This window comes from Panthera pardus, unplaced genomic scaffold (genome assembly GCF_024362965.1).
Source record: "Panthera pardus isolate Hobbes unplaced genomic scaffold, ASM2436296v1 HiC_scaffold_15, whole genome shotgun sequence".
NCBI lineage: Eukaryota > Metazoa > Chordata > Mammalia > Carnivora > Felidae > Panthera > Panthera pardus.
The window spans coordinates 4,939,409-4,959,170 of NW_026526710.1; the positions used below are offsets into that span (position 1 = coordinate 4,939,409).

Consider the following 19,762-nt stretch of genomic DNA (forward strand, 5'->3'; position numbering starts at 1 on the left):
TACTGGCAATTAAATTCTGGGCGGTATATTCACACGATGGAATATCATGTAGCTGTTAAAAAGAACGCACTGCTATAGAAGGATCTTCAAGGTGTAGTAGGTGAAAAAAATTGGGGTATAGGTCAGGAGGATGCCGTGTGTGTGTGTGTTTGCACACATGCGCGTGTTACTATGCCCATTTTATAGATGAGTTAACGGTGAGGTGAGATAACTAGCCCGCGGCCACATGCAGCTGGGATGTGAACCAGGGCAATCTAGCTGCAGCCCGTGTTCCTACCTATAAGGCTTGGCCACCCGATGCCAGTGATTCCCAGCCTTTTCAACCCAGGGGGGGGTTCCTCTTTTTTTTTTTTTTTTTTAAGCATAAACCTAATATTCTGAAAAAAATTGTTTCCAAACCTGCATTTATTGTATAATAATTGGTTTTCCCTTTTTTCTTCCTTTTTTTTAAGAAGGCAGCATTATGCCTTCTGAAAAAAATTGTTTCCAAATCTGTATTTATTATATGGTAATTGTTTCTTTCTTCCTTTCTTTCTTTCTTTCTTTCTTTCTTTCTTTCTTTCTTTCTTTCTTTTCTTTTCCTTTCTTTTCCTTTCTTTTCTTTTCTTTTCTTTTCTTTTCTTTTCTTTTCTTTTCTTTTCTTTCTTTCTGGTAGAAGGCAGCATTATGCCACTCTGCGTCAGACTACCACACCAAGTACCATAATTGTTTTGCAGCCACAAACAAAAGGCATTTGACATTTTAATTACTTTATGTAGGTAGACAAGTTGAGGGGTGATGTAAGATTTCCATCATATGTTTTGAAAAATTACAAATATCTGGAAGCCCTCTGATAGATAGTACTTTTTGATAGGACTGTGGGGACTCAGGTGGGAACCAAGGATCAAAGAAGCTGGGCAAGATTAAAAAAAAAAACTGGGGGCGGTTAGGTGTCCAGCTTCGGCTCAGGTCAGGATCTCACGGTTCGTGGGTTCAGGCCCCGCGTCGGGCTCTGGGCCGACAGCTCAGAGCCTGGAGCCTGCTTTGGATTCTGTGTCTCCCTCTCTCTCTGCTCCTCTCCCACTCATGCTCCGTCTCTCTCTGTCTCTCAAAGATAAATAAATATTTTAAAAAATTTTAAAAAATTGGGTAGTTTAGGTAATCATACTGAATGCAAAATATGGGATGCCAGCTGATAGGTATACAAATTAAGGTTGAGTTCTTCCTGGGTGAAATTCTGTCTTGATCTTCTGACAGGCTCTCAGAGAGAGTGAAAAGCAAACTAATATTTTTTCCTTTTGTTCTGAGCCCTGTGATTTTTTTCCTAGGCCAATGAGAATGATGTTTCGATTCCCCTAAAACGCTAGTGAGATGGTACAGGAAAAATTAAAAATAAAACAAATTTCCATTAATGTAAACAGCAGGAATGTTGATGGACTATGTGTGCGTTCTTGCCTCTTCTGATTATTTCTTGTCAGAACAATCTTATATTTATTATTATGATTGTCAGTAATATCTAACATTATGTACTTAGTGTGCCCCTCACTCAGGTAACTAAGCATCTTAAATTCCATATGTACCATTTCTAACACTTAATTTCCTTTCCCCACCCTTTCCGTATCTCCAGCCCTCGAGTTGACTAGACTCCAAACCTAGGAGTCATTCTTCTTCCTTCTTTCCTTCCTTCTTTCCTTCTTTCTTTCCCATCCTGTGTGTAATCCCTGAGGGAATCCTGTTGGCTACCCTTAAGATATTCCTAGTTGGACTATTTATCACTCCTCCCACTGCTGCCACCTTGGTCCTTGGTCCTTGGTCCTATCATTTCTCGTCCGGATTATTTATCACAGTAGCTTTCTTTTTTTTTTTTTTTTTTTAACGTTTATTTATTTTTCAGACAGAGAGAGACACAGCATGAATGGGGGAGGGGCAGAGAGAGGGAAACACAGAATTGGAAGCAGGCTCCAGGCTCTGAGCCATCAGCCCAGAGCCCGACGCAGGGCTCAAACCCGCGGACCACGAGATTGTGACCTGAGCCGAAGTCGGACGCTTAACCAACTGAGCTACCCAGGCGCCCCATATCACAGTAGCTTTCTTAACTGACTTGGGTGCTATCCCTGCACAGTAGTTTGAAAGGCGATTTAGAAATATAAGTCACGGGGCGCCTGGGTGGCTCGGTCGGTTAAGCGTCCGACTTCGGCTCAGGTCATGATCTCACAGTCCGTGAGTTCGAGCCCCGCGTCGGGCTCTGTGCTGACAGCTCAGAGCCTGGAGCCTGTTTCAGATTCTGTGTCTCCCTCTCTCTCTGCCCCTCCCCTGTTCATGCTCTGTCTCTCTCTGTCTCAAAAATAAATAAACGTTAGAAATATAAGTCACATCATGTTGCTCCTCTGCCTAAAACCCTCCAGTCCTTTCCCATCTTACAGAAAATAAAGGCTGATGTTTTTACAGGGCCTCCGAGTCCCTGCATCTTCTGGCTTTTCGTGACCTCACTGGCCTCATGTACTTGTCTGTCCCTTGCCTGTTCTGCTGCAGCCACACTGGCCTCTTGCACACGTGTCAAATACGGTCCTCCCCTGTGCCCTTGATCTTGCTCCTCCCCTTGCCTGGCGTGCTCCTCTCCCACATATGGGCATGTGCTGCCTTGCTCCTTCTAGGTCTTGTTAAATGTTACCTTGTCGCTGAGGCTCCGCATGTATCCTGTATAAGTAGCATCCCCCTTGGGGCACCTGGGTGGCTCAGTTGGTTGGGTATCTGACTCTCGATTTTAAGCCAGATCATGGTCTTGCGGTTCATGGGTTTGAGGCCTGCGTTGGGCGCATGCGTGCTCCCTCTCTCCCTCTCTCTCTCTCTCCCTCTCAAAAATAAACATTAAAAAAAGTAGTGTCTCCCTCATCCTCTATTCCCCTCTCGCTGCCTCTTGTAGCAGTTTTACCGTCTGACATCTTATGTATTTACTTTTATTTTTTTAGCTTTTGGTTTTTACCTCCTCCGTTATAAAGAAACCCTGTTGAGGAGAGGGATGTTACTCTGTTAACCGGTGTGTCCTCAGTGCCCGTGTATTCGGTGTTTGTGGAATGAGTGAATTTAAAGCCCTCTCTTTTATTATCCCGGTTTCTTTCTTTCTTTCTTTCTTTCTTTCTTTCTTTCTTTCTTTCTTTCTTTCTTTCTTTCTTTCTTTCTTTCAACAACTTTAAAGAGATAATTCACGTACCACAACAGTTCACCTATTTAAAGTATACAGTTCACTGGTTTTTAGTGCATTCACATGCTGCATTACAATTTTAGGACATTTTCATTACTCAAAAAGAAACCCTGTACCTATTACCTGTCCCCCTTCTTTTTTTTTTTTTTAATGTTTATTTATTTATTTATTTATTTATTTAGAGAGAGAACGAGAACAAGACAGGGAGGGGCAGGGAGAGAAGGAGAGAGAGAATCGCAAGCAGGCTCCATGCTGTCAGCGCAGAGCTCCATGTGGGGCTCAAACTCACTCAAACTGAGATCATGATGACCTGAGCCAAAATCAAGAGACAGACGCTTACGTGACTGGGCCACCCAGGTGTCCCCCCCCGCCTCCCTCCCACCCCCTGCTTTTTAAAAGTTTGTTTATTTATTTTGAGAGAGAGAGAGAGAGAATCCCAGGCAGGCTCTGCACTGTCAGCTCAGAGCCCAGTGTGGAGCTTGAACCCATAAATTGTGAAATCATGACCTGAGCTGAAACTAAGATTTGGACACTTAACCGACTGAGCCACCCAGGTGCCCCTAGCTCTCCCCCTTCTTAAAGCAAGCACTAAATCTACTTTCTGTCTCTGTGAATTTGCTTATTCTGGACATTTCACATCAATGGAATCATACAACATGTGGCCTCTTGTGTCTGGTTTCTTTCATTTAGCAGAATATTTTCAAGGTTCATTCAAATTGTAGCATTTATCAGTGCTTCATTCCTTTTAAATGACTGAATGATATTACGTTGTATGGATTCTCAGTTCTTTTTTTTTTTTTAATGTTTATTTATTTTTGAGACAGAGCAAGAGATAGAGCGCAAGCAGCAGAGGGGGCAGACAGAGGGAGACACAGAATCCGAACCAGGCTCCAGGCTCCGAGCTGTCGGCACAGAGCCCGACACGGGGCTCGAACTCCCGAGCCATGAGATCATGACCTGAGCCGAAGTTGGGTGCTTAACTGACTAAGCCACTCAGGCGCCCCCTCAGTTTGTTCTTAAAACAAACCTAAGAATTGTTATTGCTATATTGTGGATGATAAATCAGAAGTAGAAAGAACTTGCCCAGGTCACTGAGCTAGTCAGTGGGAGGGCTCAGTTGTGCACCTAGGTCTGTGTGATCAGAGCCCTCACCATGATGCTGCAGAAGTGACCATGTCCTTAGTGCACGATTTATGACAGCTTTTCACCCTTGCTTTCTCTCTTTCACTGTTGTAAAACAACTCACATTGGGCCAGTATTTGTCGAGAAGTCTCTTCAAAGTTCGTTTGCGTATCAGTACCGGGACTCTACATTTAATAATTGACTTATATTCCTGGGAGTATTATTGGATTAGTCTGTAAAGGTCCTGCGTGATTTGACTTCCGAAATTACTCTTTTTACCACAAATGTTGGTGACTTTTAGAATCCACGAAGGAAATCTTACTGGAAACTCAAAGAGGAATCCTCTGAAGTGGACGGCATTCGTGGTGGACTTCGTTATTTGTGTGTCTTTAAAAACTTTTTATTTTGAAATAACTTCAAATTTATACAAATCTTGAGATTGATACAACTTCTGTTTAGTTTTTACCCAGATTTGCCAGCTAGCATCGTATCACATTTGCCTCCCCCCATGTATATACGCACTGTATGTCTAATTTCATTCTGAACCATTGGAGAGTAAATTACAAACATGTTGTCTTGTTACTCTAAGATACGTCAGTGTGTTGGGGCGCCTGGGTGGCTCACTTGGTTAAGTGTCCACCTTTGGCTCAGTTCATGATCTCGAGGTTTGTGAGTTTGAGCCCCGCCCGCGTAGGGCGCTGACAGCACAGGAGCCTGCTTCCGATTCTGTCTCCTTCTCGGCCCCTATCCCACTCATGCGTGCTCTGTCTCTCTCTCCTTCTCTCTCTCGAAATAAATAAACATTAAAATAAAATAAAATACTTCAGTGTGCATTTCCTAAAAACATAGACATACATACAGTACACTTGTCAAAATCAGGAAATTTATATTATAATGATACTCTTGAATTTCTACCTCCATCTGACCTTGTAGAATGTCACTCATTTGGGGTTTGTCTGACGTTCCTCATAATTAGGTTAGATAATGCATTTTTGATGGGAATATCACAGAAATGACACTTGCTCTTCTCCATGCATGATGTCAGGAGGCACGAGATGCCAGTTTAATCCATAACTGGTGATGTTAACTTTTATCTGTTGGTTAAGATAGTTATCTGTCAAATTCTCCACTGTGAAGTTTGTATCTAAAAATTTTTTTTTAATGTTTATTTATAAAATTTTTTTAAATTTTTTTTTAAAGTTTATTTTTGAGACAGGGAGAGACAGAGCATGAACAGGGGAGGGTCAGAGAGAGGGAGACACAGAATCTGAAGCAGGCTCCAGGCTCTGAGCTGTCAGCACAGAGCCCGACGCGGGGCTTGAACTCACGGACCGCGAGATCATGGCCTGAACCGAAGTCGGCCGCTTAACCGACTGAGCCACCCAGGCGCCCCTATAAAATTTTTTTAATGTTTATTTTTTAGAGAGATGGACAGACACACACACACACACACACACACACACACACACACACTGACACAGAGTGTCAGTGGGGGAAGGGCAGAGAGAGAGGGAGACACAGAATCTGAAGCAGGCTCCAGGTTCTGAGCTCTCTGCAGAGCTTGATGTGGGGCTCGAACTCAAGAACCCGTGAAATCATGACCCGAGCCGAAGTTGGACACTTAACTAACTGAGCCATTCAGGTGCCCCTGAGTATTTTTTATTTGTTAATTAATAAGTAATTAATAAACATTTCATGGGGAGGTACTTTGAGTTGCTATAAACACCCTATACTTCCTGAAATGTTCACCCACTAGTTTTAGTGCCTTGTGACAGTTCTTGCCTGACCTATTAATGTGACAGTTACCAAAAGGTGATTTCCTAATTCTGTCACTCCTGTATTTATTATATATCATTCTTTGTGCTTCTACTGCAAAGAGCTTTCCCTTTGTCCCCCTGTATTTGATTGCAGTTAAATATACATAACAGAAAATTTGTCATTTTAACCATTTTTTAAAACTTATTTTAACTTTTTTTAATGTTTATTTTTGAGAGAGAGAGAGAGAGAGACAGACAGAGCGTGAGAAGGGGAGGGGCAGAGAGAGAGGGAGACTCAGAATCCGAAGCAGGCTCCAGGCTCTGAGCTGTCTGCACAGAGCCCGACGCGGGGCTCAAACCCATGGACTATGAGATCATGACCTGAGCCGAAGTCAGATACTCAACCAACTGAGCCACCCAGGTGCCCCTAAAACTTTCAAAAAGATTGATTGATTGATTGAGAGAGAGAGTGTGTGTGTGTGTGTGTGTGTGTGTGCTAGTGGGAGAGGGACAGAGAGAGGGAGACAGAGAATCCTGAGCAGGCTTTGCACTGTAAGTGCAGAGCACAACACGGGGTTCGATCTCATGAACTGTGGGATCATGACCTGGGCTGAATCAAGAGTCAGACGCTTAACCGACTGAACTACCCAGACGCCGCATCATTTTAATGATTTTTAAGTGGCATTAAGCACATTGACGTTGGTGGACAGCCACCCGCACCATCCATCTCCAGAACATTTTCATCTTCTCAACTGAAACTCTGTGCTTGTTAAGCACTAACACCCCCATGTCCTCCTCCGGTTCCTGACAACCACCATCCTATTCTCTGTCTCTTTGGGTTTGACTACCTTAGGTGCATCATGGAGAGGTAGGGTCTTACAGTATACGCCCTTTTGTGACTGGTGTGTTTCACTCAACACAATGTCTTCGAGGTTCATCCGTGTTGTAGCGTGTGGCAGAATTTCTAACTTATCAAGGCTGAATTATATTCCGTTGATGTACATAATCACATTTTGTTGATCCATTCGTTCGTTGGTAGGCACTTGGGTTGCATCCACCATTTGGCTGTTATGAGTAGTGCTGCTATGAACATGTGTATACAAATATCTGAGTTCCTGCTTTTAGTTCTTTTGGGTATATACCCAGAAGTGGAATTTCGGTGTACATGGTTAGTCCATACTTAATTTTTGGAAGAACCGTAATTAGTTAAAAAAAAATTGAGATCCATATGGACTGTTAGGTTTCTTATTTTATTCAATGGTCTGCTTTCTATTAATATCATTTTTTATTTCAAAAAAAAATGGTTAATGTTTATTTTTGAGACAGAGAGAGACAGAGCATGAGCAGGGGAGGGGCAGAGAGAGAGGGAGACACAGAATCTGAAATAGGCTCCAGGCTCCGAGCTGTCAGCACAGAGCCCGACGTAGCCCTCGAACTCACGAACTGTGAGATTGTGACCTGAGCTGAAGTTGGATGCTTAACTAACTGAGCCACCCAGATGCCCCAATTATCGTTTTTTAATTTTGAGGTACAAATTGTCTAATTTGGCAGGTATGAGTCCCTTTAAGCTGGCTCTTGTATTCTTTTGACATGTCCTCATTGGAGCTGGATACAGGAAGGTGTTCCAAATTCATCTTACTTTTAGTGCCCAGAACTGGAATCAGCTTTTTCTCCAAGAAACCCGGTTCCTTTTGTTGGAGAAAAGTATTTAGAAACCATGATAAGGGGGCTGGTTATGCTGATGGCTGCTGGGGTGTCATTGCTTCCAGGCCCTTTTAGAAGAAAGAGCTAGGAAAATCTGTGTGCATCATACATATGCACATACCTACATGGAAACCTACATCTGTATTTCTATAGTTATCTCTATATGTATGTTAAAAGCTAGAGTTTACATCACCTCCGATTCTAATCTAACACCAGAGTTTATTTGGGCGTTCTCCCTGTCTATATGTATATTGCCTCTCCAACAGTGAGAAATCTGGCTCTCATTATCCTCAGTATGTTTATTCATTAGTTTCTTTGTTTATTTACTTGTGTAATTCCACTCCATGTGTTCAATCTCCTGGACTGTCTTTTTGGGCTTTGGGCTTGGCTTAGTATCCAAACCCCCAGCCCCGGTCCCACTGACCATGCCCCAGCCCCACCCATTGTGCTGGCAGGATGCTAGCTAGGCTCCTACCAAGAGGAAGTCAAGGGGGGGTGGGAGTGACCAAGGAGAAGAGGGGGAAGAGGAAGGGAAGGTCTTGTTTTGTATTTTTGTAAAGATTTTTTTTTAAGTTTATTTATTTGGGGGTGGGGAAGGGCAGAGAAAGAGGGAGGGGAGAATCCCAAGCAGGCTCTCCCTGTCTGCGCAGAGCCCAGTGTGGGGCTCAGTCTCACAAACTATGAGATCATGACCTGAGCTGAAATCAAGAGTCGGTCGCTCAACTGACTGAGCCACCCAGGCTCCCCTTGTTTTTTATTTCTATTAGCTGCTCTGCCCCTAGGCATTTTCGGTGTGATGGTGTGGGAAGTGACAGAGTCCCTTGGTTTTCATGGCTCTCTCCATTTTTCTCTTGCTCAAGATGGTTTCACCCAAACATCACTGGCGTGGAGGCAGAAAACCTGCTGTTGACAAGAGGAGTTGATGGCAGTTTTTTGGCGAGGCCCAGTAAAAGTAACCCTGGAGACTTCACCCTTTCTGTCAGGTAAGTTGGAAGAAAAAGAGAACCCCGAAGGGGTGAGAAACGTTAAGACCACACCAGGACCGCTTGCTACCCTCCCTGAGAGTCCGAAGGCCTGCCTGCTGGCCCATGGCGAGGCCTGGCCCACGTGTCAGATGCGACTCGAGCCTGCTCACGGGCCTCAGGCGAGGCCTCCCGAGAGTGGGCGCGTGGGAATACAGCAGAAGGGGCGTCATGATGGGCACTTCTTCTCCCCTGAGAGACCCCCGTGGGTGAGGTGAACAGACCGTTGTCACCAACACTTGATCCGGGTTCCACACATCCTGAACCTGGTTGCGTGCGTTTTCCCTTTTCCTTCTGTTGATTTCTTAATGGGAAAAATGCTTTTGAAGAGGTTCTTCAGATCACTTTTCTTTTTCAAGAAATAAAACATCACTGAGGAAGTTGTGGTCCCGTTTGTTCCCCTGCCCAGTCCCATCCCCTCCCTCTTTCCCCAGAGGAAACCGCCATCGAGAGGTTGGCATGTATCCTTCCTGAATGTGTTTTTATACTTGCACTGTCTTGCTGCTATTGTGAACAATATAAAATTGGTTTGTGTGTTTTTAGAATTCACATACACAGGCCTTAGAATGTATCTATTATTCTGCAACTTCCTGTTTAAACTTTTTGAGGTCTGTGCTGGTACATAGAGATCTAATTATTAATTTTAATGTTGATGGCTATACTCAAATGTTGTGAACCTACCACAGTTTATCCAGTCCTCTGTTGTGGGACACTGAGTTGTTTTTATGTTTCAAATGTTTTGAACAGTATGGCCAACACATCTTACTTACTTCCTTATTTGAAAATAGTAATAATAACAGCAAAATCATAAGGCAGTAGCGTTACAGCTCCTGGAATAATCTAGAGTAAGGGAAATAAGTATGTAAGAGAAGGTCAGTTTCTAGAAAACCGTCCCATCTGCTCAAAGAGACCTGTAACAGGATGTTGGCCATACTGTTCAAAAAATGTAAAACAAACTGAAAACACTCCCACAATAGAGGGTTGGATAAACTGTGGTGGGTTTATTTAGGATCCCTTAGGGACTTGGGAAACCTCTTTTTGGCTTGGACTAGTTTTTGAGGAGCCCCCGTCGTTAACTTTTTCTTGTGTTTTAATACAAGGAATGGGTCTTCGTGAGTCCTCAGGGCTTGAATCAGCACGGACCTCTAACTTAAACGTTGTGTGATATTTGAGCTGTAAGAGTTTGTTTGGAGAGTATATGATGATCATGATGGTGACAGCGGACATGATTGAGGACTTGACATATGCACCAGGCCCTTGTGCCAAGCACTCTACACATACCATTCTATTTAATTTTCCCAGCAACCTATGAATAAGTACCACAATTATCTTCATTTTACGGGTGACTAAGCTGAGGCCCAGAGGTTAAGTTAGTAACCTAGTCTCGCAGCTACTCAGCGGCAGGACCGGGACTAGAGACTTGGTGGGATTTTTTTTTTTTTCCTTGCCCCTCAACTTTTTATTTTGAAAAATTTCTGGCTTATAGAAACGTTGAAAGATGAATATGTGACCACCCACCTTCTCTTCACCTGCCAGCATGTTGTTATGTTTGTCCCTTCTGAGTGTTTGTGTGTCTACTTTTTCCCCCTGAACCTTTTGAAAGCAAAGTGCAGATAATCAATATATTTTTTACTTTGTTTTAAAACTTTTAAAAAGATTGTGATGTTAAATAATCTCTATACCCAACATGGGGCTTGAACTCACAACCTTGAGATCAAGAGTTGCTCGCTCCACTGATTGAGCCAGCCAGGTGCCCCTATTTTTACCTTTATTTTATTTTATTTTATTATTATTTTAAATTTACTTATTTTGAGTTGGTGTAATCGGGGGAGGGGCAGAGAGAGAGAGAGAGAGAGAGAGAGCGAGAGAATCCCAGCAGGCTCTGCACTATTACTGCACTGTTAGTGCAGAGCCTGATGTAGGGCTTGAACCCATGAATCATGAGATCACGATCTGAGCCAAAATCAAGAGTCGGATCCTCAGGTCTTGATCTCAGGGTCATGGGTTCGAGCCCCGTCTTGGGCTCCATGCTGGGCAAGAGTCCTCCTTGGGAAAAACAAAACAAAAAAACTTCAGTGTCTATGTCTGATAAACAAGAACATTCTCCTGTGTAACTACAGACTCAGTTATGAGGGGCGCGTGGGTGGCTCAGTTAAGTGTCTGACTTTGGCTCACGTCATGATCTCACGGTTCGTGAGTTGGAGTAGCACATCAGGCTCTGTGCTTGCTCTCAGCCCTTCACATCCTCTGCCCTCCTCTCTCTCTGCTGCTCCTCTGCTCACCTGCTCTCTCTCTCTCTCTCTCTCTCTCTCTCTCTCTTGCTCTCAAAAATAAACATGAAGGAAAGAAACTCCATATCTTGAAAAAAATCATTATTATAGGTAATACATTTTAACCTTGCTTCTATAATACCATCTGATATTCATATTCAGATTTCCCTTGTTATTTCAGTAATGGCTTTTGAAGTGATTGCAAGTGTCTGAGTCCCACCCCGTGTCCCATGTCGTGCCCCACCCGCCACCCCACACTAGATTCAGGAGGATCTAGTCAAGGATCATTCATTGCATTCAATTTTTATGTTTCTAGTCTCTCCTGACCTTTTCTTTTTTTTCTCTCTCTTCTGGCTTTTTGGCCAGTCAGGCCAGTCATTTCGTAGGTTGTCCTTCAATCCAATTTGCTGATCGTTTCCTCATTTTTAAATTCAGATGACACATCTTTGGCAAGTGCACGACAGGGGCAGTGTTCGGCCCGCCCCATTATCTCACAGTGGGAAGCACATGGGGCCTGCTTGTCCCATTTTTGAAGGCTGTTCAGTGTTGTGTTGTGTTGTGTTGTTGTATTGTATTGTATTGTATTTATTTTTGAGAGAGAGAGAGAGAGAGAGAGAGCACGTACGAGAGAGCAGGGGAGGAGCAGAGAGAGGGAGAGAGAGAATCCCAAGCAAGATGTAGGGCTTGAACTCACGAACCATGAGATATCGTGACCAGCGCTGAAATCAAGAGTACGATGTGTCACTAACTGAGCTGCTCAGGAGCCCCTTGGGGGTGTTCAATTTAATCACTTGATTGAGGTGTTTGCCAGATTTTCCCATTGTAAAGGCAACTTTTTCTTTTTGTGATTATGAGTACATTTTTTTTTTTAATGTTTGTTTATTTTTTTTGAGAGAGAGACAGAATGTGAGTGGGTTAGGGGCAGAGAGACAGGGAGACACAGAATCCGAAGCAGGCTCCAGGCTCCGAGCTGTCAGCACAGAGCCCGATGTGGGGTTCGAACTTAGGACCTATGAGATCCTGACCTGAGCTGAAGTTGGACACTCAACTGACTGAGCCACCCAGGCGCCCCTTTCTTTTTGTGATTAATAGGTGGTCTGTGAGATACTAGTTTCTTTCTTTCTGTCTTTCTTTCTTTCTGTCTTTCTGTCTTTTTGTCTTTCTTTCTGTCTTTCTTTCTTTAAAGATTTTTTAAAAAATGTTTATCTTGAGAGGTAGAAGAAGAGAGTGCAAGCAGGGGAAGGGGCAGAGGAGAGAGAGAGAGAGAGAGAGAGAGAGAGAGAGTCCCAGGCAGACTCCGAACTGACAATGGGGCTCAAATCCATGAACCCATGAACTGTGAGATCGTGACCTGAGCCTATACCAAGAGTCGGACGCTTAACTGACTGAGCCAGCCAGGTGCCCCAAAGATTTTAAGTAATCTCTACACCCAGCATGGGACTCGAACTCACAACCCTGAGACCAAGTGTATGCTCTCCCAGCTGAGCCAGCCAGGCATCCCCTGGCTTCTTTCTCTTAATGTAATGTTTTTGAGATTTGTTCGTGTCGTATGTATCAGTGTTGTTTTGTTTTGTTTTTAATTGCTGTGTTGTGTTCTATTGTATGAGTATATAACTATCCATTTTGATGTTAAATATTTGAGTTTCCAATATTTTTGTATTCCAAATAAGGCTACAATGAATATTCTTATACAAGTCTTTGATAGCCATACAGTTTCATTTTGTGGGGAGCAAAATACTTAATGAGTAGATTTAGTAGATTACAAGATAGATGGATGTTTAACTTTAACGTATGTGTCTCGATTAATTAATGATGAGGAAAATTAGCGTCACTTAATATATGAGTTTGACAGGCCAGACTTTCAAAGATTGTATTTTTAAGTAATCTCTACATCCTATGGGGGGCCCGAACTCCCAACCCTGAGAGATCAAGAACCGCACACTCCACTGACTGACCGAGCCAGCCAGGTGCCCCCGATAGGTCAGACTTTGAACATAGAAGTTGTACAAGGGAAAGGAACCAATAAACAGAGCCCTTTGTGTTGAAATGGTTGACCACGTGGTCATTTGACTCACGGCGTTTGTTACAGGAGAGATGTAAACCGGTTTCTTGGGTGTGTTTCCACGTTGAGGTGAAATCTGCTATTGAATTATGAGATCCATTTTTACTAGCATGGCTCTTTATTAGTTTTCGTTTCTCCCCTAATGGACTATTTTAGAAGAAATGGAGCTGTCACCCACATCAAGATTCAGAACACCGGTGATTACTATGACCTGTACGGAGGGGAGAAGTTTGCCACTTTGGCTGAGCTGGTCCAGTATTACATGGAACACCACGGGCAATTAAAAGAGAAGAATGGAGATGTTATTGAGCTCAAATATCCTTTGAACTGTGCAGACCCTACCTCTGAAAGGTCAGTGACTTTCAGCGACTCCAGAGTCTGTGTGTCTCTCCCATGCTGTAGGTGTTCTCTGAATGCATCGTGGGGGTTTGGCTTGATCTGTTGCTCAAGCTGTAACCTTTTCAAGTAAAGTTTTACTGAAGGAAGAAATGGGCTCAGATTACTTTCAGATCCCCCTTTTCTTGTAAAAGTGGCCATCAGTATTCCTTACACTTACTCTGCAGGGATCTCAGATTATTCCTGTATGTTCTTGGTAGATGTGGTAATTTTAGGATTATTGGACTTGAGCTGATAATCTTTGAGAGTTAGGAGAGAAAAACAAATGATAATGGAGATGCCAAAATAGCAACAGTTCTCAGTGGTAGCTCCTGACCAGCTATTCAGCAATGCCGCCAACAGATGTCAGTTTAAGCTCAGAAGCCGAAAAGCAGAGAGCTCAGAGGGTCAGATTTTTCATCAGTCCTTTTATGTAGTATCCACAAATGTGGAGAATGACCTTGCTTAGAGGAAATTCCGTTATTTCAGAGATCTTCCCCCACCCCTGCTACCTTGTGTTGGAACTAAGCTGATGAAAGCCAGGGCTTGACCTATTTTTATTGCTTTTATTGGTTTTCTACAGCCCCAGTCTCCTCTGTGACTCAGTACAAATTCAGGGTCTCTTAAGTAGGTTTGTATATTTTGTATCTTCAGGTAGGTTTCTTCAGTTTGCACCTCTTTGTATGCCGATAGTTTGTTTCTCCAGCTACCACTGTAGCTTCAAGCAAAAGGCTGTCAGCCACCTCAGTTTATCTCTGAATTTTACTCTGTTCAGTTGAGGGTGGATGAAAAATAACTCAAAGTATATTCCCCTAGTGATGAGCCATTAGCACTCTCTGCCATGATAGTGCTTGCTTTCTTACCAAGATTCTGAGGGAAAAAGCCGCATGATTAATATGACTAGGTTCAGATTTTTTAAAAGTTTGTTTTTTTATTTGAGTAATTTCTACCCCTAACATGGGGCTTGAACTCACAACCCTGAGATCGAGAGTCACATGCTCTTCTAACTGAGCCATCTAGGCACCCCATTAAGATGTTTAAAAAAAAAAATTTTTTTTTTAATGTTTGTTTATTTTTTAAATTTTTTTTTTTTTTCAACGTTTTTTATTTTATTTTTGGGACAGAGAGAGACAGAGCATGAACGGGGGAGGGGCAGAGAGAGAGGGAGACACAGAATCGGAAACAGGCTCCAGGCTCCGAGCCATCAGCCCAGAGCCTGACGCGGGGCTCGAACTCACGGACCGCGAGATCGTGACCTGGCTGAAGTCGGACGCTTAACCGGCTGCGCCATCCAGGCGCCCCAATGTTTGTTTATTTTTGAGAGAGAACTCAAGTGGAGGAGGGGCAGAGAGAGAGAGGGAGGGAGACACAGAATCGGAAGCAAGCTTCAGGCTCTGAGCTGTCAGCACAGAGCCCGATGTGGGGCTTAAACTCAGAAACCATCATGACCTGAGCTGAAATTGGATGCTCAGCCGACTGAGCCACCCAGGTGCCCCAAGATGTTTTTTATAGTATCTGAGAGTACTGTTGTCTCAGAGTGTGTCCTCTGATGGCCTACATCAGGACTCTGGAGTGCTGGGTAAAAATGCAGGTTGCTGGGCCACCTTCGGGCTTCATGTGTCACTACCTCTGGTTGTGAGGCATGGGAATTCACATTTTTAACAAAATCCCTCACCCCTGCTCTAGAAGTTATGCGCATTAGGGTTTGAAATGATAGCCCAGTGTATGCTCCAAAGGTATTGACAGAAAACTTGGAGGCTGTTGAAAGTGTTGGTTGGACGTATTAAAACATTTGGGATGCTTCATTTATAATGAAAATCCTTTCTTATGTAATTTGCACATACCAAAGCGAGGGCAAACATTCAAATGATTTTCTGTTTCTACCATGATTTTCTCTTTTAATTTCTTTAAATGGTTGTGTTTACATAGTTGATCCTTTTAGGGTAGGGCATGGAGAAATGACAAAATGCATTTTTAAAAGCTGGAGATGGAAACGAAAATAGGAAAGATTGAGGACATTTGTTTCCCAAGGACTGTGGGCCCATTTAAAAAGTTGAATTGTTATTCTTAACATCTTTGCCATTTTTCCTTCCTGCTTGGGCTGCAAATTCTGCCTTGTGCGGGATTGACCAACCTCTTAGAGGACTGTGTCTGTTTTTTAATTGCTTAGGAGCTCGCTGTGTATGGCAGTTTTGTGAAAGAATGCTGTGACCTCATGGCAGAGCTCAACCGATTTTCATTTAAAACAATTTAGGTGGTTTCACGGACACCTGTCTGGGAAAGAAGCAGAGAAATTATTAACGGAGAAAGGAAAACACGGCAGCTTTCTGGTGCGAGAGAGCCAGAGCCATCCTGGAGATTTTGTTCTCTCTGTCCGAACTGGTGACGACAAAGGGGAGAGCAACGATGGCAAGTCTAAAGTGACCCACGTTATGATCCGCTGTCAGGTAAAGCCGCACTTGAGCTACAGGTCTGGCAAAATGTCGTCTTTGGGTGATTTTTCTGCCAGAAGAAGACAGACATCACTTCCGACGTCAGATTTTCTTTGCTCGTTTAGTTACAGGCTGATATGCTTTTAGTACATTATTTATTATAATTGTTTCATCATTTCAGGACTTTGTTATTTACTTCCAGTCTATCTCTGGCAGATCAAATCCTGCCTCAGTGAATCGCCTCTGCCCTGTACTATCGAATTTGTTTCTGCTTGGTTGTGGCTGGAGTCGGTCAGCCTCACTCTTCCATGTTTCTAAAGTGGTGACCTCGGTTCCTCCTTACGACTATCACAGGCTGGCCTGTGACTGCATTTGCCTTCATGTTACAGAGTTCCTGCATTCGGGCTCGGAGAATTGAACTCACTGTTTCTTGTTTTTAATGTGGTGATGGGACTAAGGAGGTTGATTCTTGGTCAACTATGTCAAACTTCGTTTTGACATAGTTTCTTAAATAGAAACTGTTCACTTACTGCTTCAGTTTTAAAATTACATAAATACAGGAGCGCCTGGGTGGCTCATTTGGTTGAGCATCCAACTTCAGGTCGGGTTGTGATCTCACAGTTCGTGGGTTCGAGCCCCATGTCGGGCTCTGTGCTGACAGCTCAGAGCCCGGAGCCTGATTCGGATTCTGTGCCTCCCTCTCTATCTGCCCCTACCCCGCTCATACTCGGTCTCTCTCTGTCTCAAAAAATAAACATTCAAAAAAAATTTTTTAATTACATAAATATTTTTAAAAACAGCTTTATTGAGGTACAACTCACATACCATGTAATTTCGCCCTTTTAAAGCAGTTAGTGGCTTTTGGTATGTTCACATATGATCCAATCACCGACACTAATTCCAGAACATTTTCATCGCCCCGAAAAGAAACCTTGTGTCCATTCCCAGTCACTCCCCATCATTTCCCCTGTCTCCAGCTCTTGGCAACCCCTAATCTACTTTTCATTTTCATGGATTTGCCTATTTTAGATGTTTCATATAGGTGGAATTATATAACATGGCTTTTGTGTCTGGCTTCTTATACTTTGCATAATGTCTTCAAGGTTTATCCATATTGTAGTGTGTGTCAGTAAACTCTATTGTCAAATATTCCATTGTGTGGCTAGAGTAGATTTTGTTTATCCGTTAAAAATGGATGGGCATTTTAGCTATTATGAATAATGCTGCTGTAAACATTTGTGTACAGGTTTTTGTGATATTCTCTATTTGATGAGACAACATCCTCCTATTTTCTTTTAATTTATAAAGTAAGCTTCCTTTAGTTCTTTGGACATATTTATACTTGCTGATTTCAAGTCTTTATGTGGGCTTTTTCAAGGTCAGTTTCTCTTATTAAGTGTTCTCCCCTCCCCCATGTTTGGTCCATACTTTCCTGTTTCTTTGCATGTTTCATATTTTTTTTTTGTTTGCAGCTAGACATTTTAAGTGATACAGTGTGAGGACTCTGGAAATCAGACGCCGGCTTTTCCAGGGTTTGCTGTCGCTATTTTTTTATTGTTGCTGTAGTTGTTACTCTTTCTGTGTTCCATGATTTTCCTGTATTCTTCGCTATGTGTAGCCACTGAAGTCTTTGCGTGGTTAGTCTCCTAGCCTTTACCCGGGGGCAGAGGAGAGACTGGGGAGGGCTCTGTGTGTGTGGGTGTGTGTTGGGGCATACTTTCAGCGCTCTGGCCGATTACAACTCTGCCTTAGCCTTCACCTTCTGTTTGTGCATAACCTCAAGGTCAACTAGAGGTAAAGATAAGGGATTTCTTGGATCTTCCCTACACTTCACACAGCCCTGCACAGTCACATAGCCCTCTGGATTCTCAAGAATATGTTAGGGGTGTTGTTGTTGTTGTTGTTTTTAACTTTTGATTTAAATTCGAGTGAATTAACATACAGCGTAATAATTAGTTTCAGGTGTACAATATAGTGATTCGACACCTCTGTGTAACACCTGGTGCTCATCACAACAAGTGCACTCCTTGATCCCCATCACCTGTTTAACCTTTCTCCCCACCCACCTCCCTTCAGGTAACCATCAGTTTGTTCTCTACAGTTAAGCGTTTGTTTCTTGGTTTGCCTCTCTATGTTAGAGGTTTTCCAAGCCCTATGTGGACATCACCTAGATTTTCCTTTTTCCGTTTTGGTCAGTCTCTTATTTGCTTTAACTGGTTGGTATTGCTGCCTCAGGCTGCTCTGATATTAAACAGTTGCTGCTGATTGTTTTTGGCAGATCCCCTGAAGACAGGGCTGAGTGAACTCTAAGTCAGGTCAAATAAACATAGGCTCTGAAAACAGGGCTTTTCCAGGGAGCTGCTAAGCAGGCCCAATACAGGTATATCTCAGAGATATTGTGGGCTCAGTTCCAGACCACTGCAGTAAAGTGAATATTGCAACAAAGCAAGTCAAATGAATTTTTTGGGTTTCCCAGTGCACATAAAAGTTCTGTTTATTCTATACTGTATCTTATTAAGTGTACAGTTGCAATATGTCTAGAAAACAACGACAGCAAACCTTAATTAAAAAATGCTTTGTTGCTAAAAACACTAAGGATCATCTGAGCTTTCAGGAAGTCATAATCACCGATCACAGATCTCCGTGACACATACAGTAATAATGAAAAAGTGGAAACATCGGAAGAATTATCAAAACGCGACACAGAGACACAAAGTGAGCAAATACTGTTGGAAAAATGGTGCCAATAGACTTTCTGGAGGCAGGGTTGCCACAGACCTTTAATTTGTAAAAAATAACGTATCCGCAAAGCACAATGAAGTGAAGTGCAATAAAGCAAGGTTTGCCTGTAGGGAGCACTCTCTGGGGATTGGTCCCTTGAGAGGGTTCCAAATCCATTCTGTCCCCTCTGGCTATGCTGGCTCTCGCAGCTACTGTGGTTATGAGGCTGTTGGTTTTCAAGGCTACTGAAAGAGAGAGGTGCATGGGAAGAGAGGGCAAGTTAGAATGCCAGGGTTTGCTCCTTACCAAGATTCAATCATTTTTCTCAAATAAATGTTCCTTGGGCTGGTGCAAGTCCTTGGTTAATTTTCAGAGTTCTGAAGAAGTCGGTGACAGTTTTTACCAGTATTTTGGTTGCTTTTATGGAAGAATGGATTTTCAGAGGTCTGTCCTTTGTCATTCTGAAAGTGCTTCCCCCCCCCTCCCCACCGCAGTTTTATTTTTAAATAAAAGATCATACCCACACATCTTCATATTTAATTTTTAGGGTTTTGCATTTTCTGAGTTTAACTGTTTTCCTGTTGTTTCCCTGAAGTCGCCTATTCTGATCTTTTTGTCAGAGAAAATTTCCTGGTCTCTGTTTATAATTTCCCTTTTATTTTTTTATTATTATTTTTTTATTATAAATTTTTTTTTTAACGTTTATTTATTTTTGAGACAGAGAGAGACAGAGCATGAACGGGGGAGGGGCAGAGAGAGAGGGAGACAGAATCGGAAGCAGGCTCCAGGCTCTGAGCCATCAGCCTAGAGCCCGACGCGGGGCTCGAACTCACGGACCACGAGATCGTGACCTGAGCTGAAGTCGGAGGCTTAACTGACTGCGCCACCCAGGCGCCTCTATAATTTCCCTTTTAAAGTTTCATTAGAAGGGGAAAATAGAGACATGGGTGTTGGGGGCTTCAGTGCTGCCTAGCCAGCCTTGGAGTTTGTTGCATTTCAGAGAGAAGTTGTTATTTACCTTCTCTTCAGCAGCCTGCCGTATGGTTGCTTAGCCTAGAGTGTAAGTAAATAGTAAATAATGCTGCTTTTCGTTTCTTTAACCTACTTAGTTAACGT

The 19,762-nt window shown here is 43.0% G+C and overlaps 1 protein-coding gene across 2 annotated transcripts in view; it reads left to right on the top strand.

The window, feature by feature from the left end:
- PTPN11 (protein tyrosine phosphatase non-receptor type 11) overlaps positions 1-19,762 on the top strand; it is an 81,191-nt gene that overhangs the window by 12,831 nt on the left and 48,598 nt on the right. For both annotated transcript variants that reach the window (XM_019467404.2, XM_019467405.2), the window contains exons 2-4: positions 8,625-8,747; positions 13,275-13,469; positions 15,748-15,940. In XM_019467404.2, the coding sequence (XP_019322949.1) occupies positions 8,625-8,747; positions 13,275-13,469; positions 15,748-15,940 (511 nt within the window). The remainder of the gene's footprint in view (positions 1-8,624; positions 8,748-13,274; positions 13,470-15,747; positions 15,941-19,762) is intronic.